The following is a 9,292-nucleotide window of genomic DNA, read 5'->3' as shown; positions in this document are numbered from 1 at the left end:
TGGGCGGCGGAGAGGAGGATGAGGGCCGGGAGCGTGGCCGCCGTGGTGGGGACGAGCGTCGAGCTGCACCACCGTGCCACGCCTCTGCCTGCTTTCCGGGTCACCGCTGTGGGGATGCTCGTGCCAGCCGCTGCCCCATCGCGACCTCCTCTCGCCCTACCTCGCCGCGTCGTCGACCACCCCGGGCGGTGGCGCCGCCAGGAACGGGTCCCCCGCAGCGTCAAACTGGCTGAGCGACGGCGGCACCGCCCCGTACATACGCTGCGGGTCGGCTGCTGATTATATTTGATCTGTTGCTTGGTAATTTGGAGGAACAAAAAGAAGAAACTGGTTGCCAGGTTGCTAGCTATTGAGGATTGCTTGCTCGGTGGAGGCAGAGGGAGAATAGAGGTGTGAAGGAAGAATGATGCTACTATGTGTTTATTTGGGAGGAGCTGGCTTGCTAGAGAATAAGAGGCCGGGAACATTGGTAGCGCATTCTTCAGACCATATCACAAGTGCTAGCATATTGAAGATTTGAACCATAGTTAGACCTACTGGAAATACTTTTTTATGCTCTCATATTCTGAATATGGGAATTCTGGACTTCTTTATTTTGTGCATGTTAATTTCTCGACAATATTTCTTTAAGATTTGCAGTTAGGAGACTTTGGCCTTTTGCTCGCCAACTTTCTATAGCAATCAGTGATGATATATTAATCTTGATTCTTGAGCCAATCTTCTTGTTATTGAGGCCACTTATTGTACTTGTGCCCATGCAATGTATCTTAACATGGTAGATAACATGCAGGTTCCATGTTAGAGGTGGAAAAGTTAATTTTCAAACAAACATATAATCAGGACTACATGCAGTTTATTTTGTGACTTTTGGTTTCAGGGGTACATGCAGTGGTATTTGTTTCATATCAGCTTTAGGCTCTCCAATCCTTATTTATTTTATGAATTTTGGTTTCAAGCCTACAAAGCACTGGCATTTGTTTCAAATTCAACTTTTGGCTCCCAACTCTTAATCTGTAAATGGGCGGCTTTAGGTATCAAGAACTGCATTAACCATTGTATTTGTGAGGACTAATGCCCAATCATTTGCCTTCTAGATTTTAGGACACATCATTTTCCTTCTTTCCCTTGTACAATCAATACCAAATGTGGTTTATTTTGCTTTTACTGATTCCTTCCCGTCCATTCCATTCTGCCAAGAAAGCTAGGTTATTGGTTAATGGTGGTTCAATGCAAAATATTACGATTCTTCATATCTAGGTGTGCTGTTGTCCAAGAAGGTTGCTTGAGTTACAATTTACAAATAGTGTGCACTGTTGGACTGAATTTTTTATGGAGTCTTAAGTTGTACAAACCATAGATGGATCAGGCCATGAATTTTATTACTGTAATGGTTGCTACACAAGTTATCAAAATTATTTAGCAACATATCAACTATAGATTATTTAGCAAGAAAATGCTATATCTGTTGAGAAGCTGAAAAGGTTTCAATGAAAACTGAAATGAAGTAAGATTTTGCAGTTGAGCTGAACTTGCTGGGAGTCCAGGTCACCCTGATAGTATGCATCATAGGCCTGGTAGTATGAGAGCAATTTTTCATAATTGATATTAGAATATAGATTCATGTCTGCTCAGATTCCTACACTTTACTGAATTTAATATGACAAAGTAAAATCTAATGTTGTTGAATTCTACTACTTAAAATTTCCTTCTCTTTTCCATGCTGTTTGGACTTTTGGAGATTTTCTTAAACTACCTGTTGGGTAAGCAACCTAAAATGGACAACCATATTGCTGTATATGAGCGTGAGAATGACCTACCCAAAGTAACCGTATATCGGCTACCTGCTATTGGAGAGTCAATTGGACAACTTCAGGGAGGTCGAACAATTGATTTTATTGATCCAACATATGCTGTGGATCCTGAGGAGTCTGAGTTTCATTCATCTGTTATTCGTTTTCATTATAGCTCAATGAGGACCCCGCCCTCTGTTTACGACTATGATATGGATTCAGGGGTGTCAGTGCTGAAGAAGATTAAACCCGTAAGCTATAAGTTGCAATAGGTTTATATAAATATTTGGTATTCTGACCAGGATTGATTTCTTTTTATTTACTTCTATAAACCCGTTGTGATTTGATCTTCTAAATGTCCATAGGTTTTAGGTGGATTTGACGCATCAAATTATGTAACAGAAAGGAAATGGGCTGCTGCTGCCGATCACTCAGATCCCGATGCCCGTTCTGTACAGAAAAGATCTTGTGAAGCTTGATCGCTCAGACCCAATGCTGCTATATGGCTATGGCTCCTACGAGGTATGTCGTGTGTTTACTATTCTGTAATAAAAATGTGTTCTGCCAATCAAGCTAGTATTTTTATTTCTGTTCATCTTTACTGTTCTTGCTTCTGATATTATTTCTCCCACAAGCATGAATTCCATTTCGAATTGGCTGCATATTAAAAGCTCATCGGGGTTTGGCGTTTGTTTGTCCATGCTACAGGTGGCAGCGAAGAGTATCCCAACATTCTTGTCACGGCTGGCTTAAATGGTAGGTGTCTCTGTCATTTGCATTCCAAGTCACTAGTAGGTAGCTGAGACTGGTTGGGTTGGTGATCAGATCCTCGCGTGATGTACTCTGAACCTGCAAAGTACGTGGCGAAGCTGCGGGATCTCAAGACGGACGGCAATCTTTTGTTGTTCAAGTGCGAGCTGGGTGCTGGGCACTTCTCCAAGTCGGGAAGGTAAAGTAAAGCAGCTGGTTTGATTTGTTGGTTCTGGTAGTGCTAGCATACGATGTACTAGTAGAGATGAAGCAGAGTAGTAAGATGGTTGTTGTCTGCGATTGCAGGTTTGAGAAATTGCAGGAAGATGCATTTACTTATGCGTTTATCCTCAAGGCACTGGGCATGACTCCAAAGATGGCTTCACTGTGAATGTGACGGAAGATGAATGGGATGGGAAGGAACTTGGATTCATTCAACTCATCATTTGTTCTCTCTCTTTGGCAGTAGAATGAGATAGAATTTGTTGATCGGCATGCCCATGTCATACTCACGTCCCTAAATAACCATTATTTTCGCTTCCCGAGAAACAACTTTGACTAAATATATATAAAATATATTAATATTTATGATATAAAATTAATATCATTAGATAGACATTTGAATCTAGTTTTTTAATAAATTTATTTGAAGGTACAAATGGTGCACATATTTTCTGCAAATCCAGTCAAATTTAGGGACGGATGAGCATGTGTTATGTTTATGTGTGGCTGGCCCTTGGGCCCGGGCATCTGCTGCTGGTGCAGTGGCAGCCAAAAAAGGTGGACTGTGGGAGGAGCATAGGAAGGCCCAGGAACCCATGGGGGTCAGGAGGGGAGGACAGTCCGCTGACGCTGACACCTCGGGTCCTCTCCTCCTTGGTCGTGCGTGGTGCCTGCCGACATCCACCGTACGGCCTGTCAGTTGTCAGCTTGCCAAACAAAGGCAAAGATTGACCTTGCCTTGGAGTCTTGCCCTGCCATTTCGGGTCATGCCACGAATTGGCATACCTAACCTGACCTCCTCTCTTGCTAGTTGCTACTGTTGAGCTACCATGGGCCTCTCTCTATAATTAGAGCAAACAATGTTGACCCAATCACTACCATGGGACTGGCTGGGCCTCTCTCTATAATTAAAACCCAAAGCTTCTTGATATATGCACATAATAGACAATAGACAAGAAAACGAGGCACGTTATCCAACCATTTATACATAACAGTAGCAAATTAGTATGAAAATTAGCCAAGCTACCCAAATCCATACCTATCAATAGTAAATCCATTGAAGATAAGCGCAAGCCATAAACAATTAAAAGAAAAAACTTGCCAAAGATCCCTTAATGATGTTGCTATTCTCAATGCTTTGCTAGTGGTTTCTATATTCTCATAATATTTACCACCGTTTGGGACATATGATCACTTTACTATCACTCACTAGTCAAAATTAATCTAAAATTCAATTTATAGGTCCATTCCTGAGGGATAAGGGTACCCATGGATCCCAATCGATCACAATATTGGCTGACCTGACAACTGGATCCCGCCCAACCATGGCGTGCGAGGCAAGACATGAAGACGTGTGGAGCACAATCTGGAAGGCCAGGCGAATCAATTCAGCCCGGATATCACGAGATACTTGTTGTAAACCGACTCAGATTGATTTCGGATATCACGGGATACTTGTTGTAAACCGACTCAGATTGATTTCCTTGTAACAAATGACTAGGATTCACCCTAGATCGTCAGCCTATATAAGGCAGCCAGGGGCACCCCTCGAGGGTAATTCACCCCACCGCACGTTAACTCTCCGCATACCGTACCAACAATACAATTGACTAGAACACAGAATATAGAGTATTACTCTCCGGAGGTCCAAACCTATCTAAACCTTGCGTCCCTATATTACCATTCAAGTTTTTGTCTTACGATCTCCCCCGCCTACAAATCTACTACCTGAGGAACCCCTAGTGGACTGTTGGTCACTAAATCCGACAATCCTTTTTTATAGAGTAGCTTGGCTTGGCAAACAGTACTCGAAGAGCGTCATCCGTCTAGCAGATGAGAGTAAGCTAGTCCGCCAATCGTGTATGAGATTCTACCGTTGGGTAACCTTAAAAAATAATAAAATAATAGTGTAACGAAGAGTTGGATTGTACCCGTGGATACTAAAAAGATGAAGATTACAAAATAAAAAAAGATGTACTAATTCACAGGTCCTGGCAGAGTTGAGGTTGGTTGGGGTGTGCGTGTATGGTGTGTACTCCAGCTCCAGCTCCAGCTCCAGCTCCGGGGCAAGCTAGCCAGCCAGCCAACCCAAAGGCAAGCCACCCCACCCCAAGCCGTCAAGGCTCTCTCTCTTTCACCTCCCCCTTTCTCCCCGCGCGGAACGGAGCGGAGCGGAGCGGAACGCCCCAGCACGGCTCCCCCTCCACCCAGATCCAGGTCTCCCGCCGCCCCCTCCCTCGTCGCCGCCGCTGCTGATTCTCTATTTCTTGCCGTCGACTCGTGGCCCGTCCCCCCAATTCGGGATTCCCCTCCTGCCTTTGCCTTCGATTCCATTGCTTGGTAAGAAACCCTAACCTCCTGTTTATTGTATATATATATGTACTCTGTAATATGGCTCCGGTCAATTTCTCCTCCTTCTCAATCCATCCTTCTTTCTCCCCCACGCCATCCTCGATTTCTGGTCTATTTCTTTCTTTCTTTCTTTCTTTCTTTCTCGCGGATTGACGGATTCTCTGTTTCTCGCGGATGGGGATTTTAATGTTCGCGGCGCCTCTCGAGGTTTATCTTGTTCGGCCTCGGCCTCAACTCGACCCCCATGCCTTCGATTCCTACAATTTCCCATTCCTTTACATAGATGTCTAGTCTCGTTTCTCCAGAATGGAATCAAATCACTCTTTCTTTGTTCTATGCCACAAATTCTTTTTTTTTCTTTTCTCACCAGCGCAAGGACCAGTTCCTCATCTCATTTCGTTTCTTAAAAAACCAATAATCCATCCGCTAAAGATCCATGCAAAATACACTGTACGAGACGACATTGATTGCTCACTTGGTGCTACTTTCTGTTGCAGAGGACGTCTCAAACAAATCACCCTTGGGGAGTTCAGTGTGCCTAAGCTGGTATGACGCCGGCAGAGCACCACAGGTACTCCAACAACCATTAGCTTTATGAACCGCTATTGATTTGATACCAACAACGTTTGATAAAGCACATTTATACGCGGTTTGGCCTCAGATTGTGGTATACTACTCGATGCTTAGAGCTTGAGGCTAGTTTGCCTGTGCCAAGTTACTCACTTGTAAAGATGCTCTATACAAATAGCTTTACCTGTAATCTGATGTGTTAAGTGACTTGCTTGTGTGCCCTGAAGTTGAAATGAAACTAAACGCCAGCTGTTCATATTTCCTTTGACAACAAACTCTTGCCCACATGATTCATGTGCACTGATGATTTTGTTCACAGTCTGCCCGTAGTACTTGTTGACTGAATTACTATGCTTCTTTCAGGAAATTTTGTCAACTGAATGAATTTTGGTGAACTTCGGAGCCAAAAGAAAAATTCTGTCCAAGGGTAAATTAGCAGAGCAGCGGTAAAGTGCTCAAGGCAAGATGCTTGAGGATTTCTTCACTCTTACCGAGATGAAGGATGGCATTTCAACTGCTGCAAGAATCGCGGAGCTTATATCTGAGATCCAGAAGCTAAAGGATGCTGCTGAGATTAACACAGCCGACATGATAAGGCAATGTTCTACGGCTGCAAACACATTAGCATCCACCAAAAATGAAGAGTGTCTTCAACATTTCGTTCAGCTCAACGGTGTTGGCTTCCTAAACCATTGGCTTCAGGATGCTCAAAATTGTGGCGAGAAGGTCAGCAGTTCAGCTGAGGATCTAATAGTTGCAATATTAACTGCGTTGGAGTGCCTTCCAATCAATAGTGAGCACTCAACTTCTTGTGGAGTTATGTCTACCGTTAATCACCTACTTGCCCATGGAAATGCTGTGATCAACCAAAAGGCCAGAGCACTCTGTCAGAAGTGGAGCACTGTACCAAAATATGGTGCAAATGCTGAACATTTTAATACAGAGGAGGCATGCCAGACTGATCAGAAGTCTCCAGAAGTTAGCCTCAAGACAGAAATTGACAAACAGAGTGTAGCAAACGAAGTTGAAAATACTGTTGATGAACCAAAACCTGAGGTGACAACTTGTTCAGATGCACCTTTGCCTGATCCTTCTCTAACCAATGATAATACAGATGCAACAAAGCAACCACTGGGGCCGGCATCACCAAATTTGTCAAATGGAAAGACGACATTAGGAGATTCGAAGAACTTGGTACCATCCCCTACATCCACATGTCATGTGGGTTTAGAAGATGGACAGTCCATTACCAAGGAAACTTCTGCTTCAAATGATGTAGATTTGTCCGCTAATGGCATACTCCGATCAAACTCTATCAATGCAAAGAGTGGTTCTGGGCAAGATGCACCTTCAGATGCTACTCCAGCGGCCATGTCTGTAGAGCCTAATAAACCTCAAAGGCTGTTTGTTAGTAGCAAAAAGGATTTGGAGGATAATATTGTTTCAACTAGCTCATGTATCAAGGAATCTGAGCCATTTGCAGCAGGTAGACCACATCTGGAGAAGGATACAGCAGATACTTTAAACCATCTTGCTGTTGTAACCCGTGAGTTGCAAGATTTGTCTGAGGAAAGTACAGGCAAAGAAGAGGGACCTACACCATCATCTAGTACAGATGATATGGGCATGGGCAGTGATTATATATTGAAGAGATGCATGAAGAGTTTTGGGGGTTCCTCGAAGGCAACAGACACAAAATCAACTGTATTGAAAGGGGAGAAATCAACACGACTAACAGAGTATGATGATACAGATGCACTAGAAGTAGCACGTCTGGTAGCTATTGAGGTAGAACGGGAGGTCATCGACTACAGAGGGCCCTTTTGTGGTTCTCCTGATATTAATTCCAGGAATGCTGATAGTCCTGACTTGGAAGCACGGCGGCAGCCTGTACCTGATGAACTGAATGACAATAAATCTTCCTCTACAGGTGCTGATTCAGGAAGTTCCTCATCTCTTAAGGAGGATGGATCAGGCATTACAGATGGCAGTGGTCCGTTGAGTAGGAAACATACACGGCGTGTGGAACTGGGGAACTTAGACCTCAATGAAAATCAGTGTCCTGAGGAAGCTGACTGTAATCCAAAGTCCATCCTTAGTAATTCTGTCAATTTGTCAATGCCTAAAGCTGTGGCTGCTTCAAGAGGCTCATCTGTGTTTCCAGCTCGACTCCACTTTGAAGGTGAACTTGGCTGGAAAGGCTCCGCTGCAACCAGTGCCTTTCGACCAGCTTCACCTCGACGGACTCCCGATGCAGAGAAGTCCCTATCAGCTTCTTCACATAAAACAAGCAACGTGTTGTTTGATTTAAATGTAGCTGACAGTGATAGTGCTACGTCTGGTGAGCCACTCTCAACAGCAATCCTGCCAGCTTCATCTGACCTAGCTTCCAAGGGTGCTTCTACAGCAGTTGGTGTGAGCGGAGGACTGAAACTTGACCTTAATTTCTCATGTGGTGATGAGGAAGATGTAACCACTGCAAGCAATTTACCGCCACTGTGGAACCGCCAACAGTTCAATGGCAACTGGAGCCAGCCTTCTTCCTCCTCATCTTCGAGGCAACCTGCAGTCAGAAACTTCGACTTGAATGACAGCATGTCAATCGCTGATGGTTCTGGACGAGGAATGGATGGGTCTTCTGTCAAGGCTCTTGCAAAGGATACATCTGACCATTCTGCCGTCACAATTATGGGTAAGAGGATAATTGTTGGGCAGCAAGAACATGGGCAACACTACCAGCATAACTTTCTGGGACTGAGTGCGGAATCAAGAGTTCCTGCGAGATCTATTCAGTCATTTGCACATACTTCTGATTATAATGGTGTCAGTTATCCATCTCAACCTGCTATGCCTTTCCCGCCAGCTTTCTTTGCCCCCGGAGGCGTTCCGTACATGGTTGATGCAAAGGGTGCACCAGTCATACCACCACTATCAGGCTTAAGCCTGGGCATTTCTCATCCATCTTTCAACACCAGAGCAACCCCACCCTCATCTAATGAATTGAGTTACTATCATCCTAGCATGGATTTCAATTACAGACTGCCATCTGAAGGTGCACGTAGGGAAGCAGGAAGCTACTGGCCTGTGTCCTACCAGGGTCACACCGTCTTTATGGATGAACGCATGAGGAATATGTCACAGGGTGGCAGTTCCGGGTTGGTGACGAAGCGAAAAGAGCCAGAATCCGGTTGGGATATGTACTCGCGTCGTTGAGCTTGAAGGTCTGTTGCATCTGTAATCGATTTTGTCTTGTTTTCTAAATGGTTTGTTCAATGTTCCGTTTATGGCGGCACCTTGGACATTGTATTCTAGGGTATTTCTTTGGCTCCAGAAAATGGGTCAGCTCTATTAGGTCTGAAGACATACACGGAGAACTGAATAAGAGATCAGCTACAGGTAGCTTTGAGAGACGTTGACATGGCATGGACATTGTTAGCTGCTGGAAAACCACCTTGTGTAGATCTGGTTCTTTGTGAATGTATTAGCTTGTTTTAGTTGACATAATATAGCCAAATTGTTCTCTGCGGAAAGCTGAAATTATGTAAATCATCGTATAACTCATAGATGAAATGCATCCTCCTTTTTTCATCCATCTCCTTTTCCTTTGG

At 44.1% G+C, this 9,292-nt stretch overlaps 1 protein-coding gene and 1 long non-coding RNA gene across 2 annotated transcripts; both read left to right on the top strand.

Moving 5' to 3' along the window:
* Positions 1-16: 16 nt before the first annotated feature.
* Positions 17-3,154, top strand: LOC140222538 (uncharacterized). The gene is made up of 5 exons (XR_011898103.1): positions 17-2,041; positions 2,156-2,312; positions 2,499-2,546; positions 2,616-2,739; positions 2,847-3,154. It is a non-coding gene; the product is annotated as an uncharacterized lncRNA (long non-coding RNA).
* Positions 3,155-4,869: 1,715 nt separating this feature from the next.
* Positions 4,870-9,276, top strand: LOC117852937 (uncharacterized). Its single transcript, XM_034735246.2, has 3 exons — positions 4,870-5,102; positions 5,612-5,685; positions 6,048-9,276. The coding sequence occupies exon 3, from the start codon at positions 6,150-6,152 to the stop codon at positions 8,895-8,897; it is 2,748 nt and encodes a 915-aa protein (XP_034591137.1). The 5' UTR covers positions 4,870-5,102; positions 5,612-5,685; positions 6,048-6,149; the 3' UTR covers positions 8,898-9,276.
* Positions 9,277-9,292: the final 16 nt, after the last annotated feature.

This window comes from Setaria viridis, chromosome 4 (assembly GCF_005286985.2).
Source record: "Setaria viridis chromosome 4, Setaria_viridis_v4.0, whole genome shotgun sequence".
Lineage (NCBI taxonomy): Eukaryota > Viridiplantae > Streptophyta > Magnoliopsida > Poales > Poaceae > Setaria > Setaria viridis.
The sequence above is the reverse complement of the archived record's forward strand: the minus strand, read 5'-3'. Positions and strand labels throughout refer to the sequence as shown.

What these genes read in the sequence shown, in the direction of transcription:
- LOC117852937 (XM_034735246.2), top strand. Translation starts at nt 6,150, where the DNA reads ATGCTTGAGGATTTCTTCACTCTTACCGAGATGAAGGATGGCATTTCA.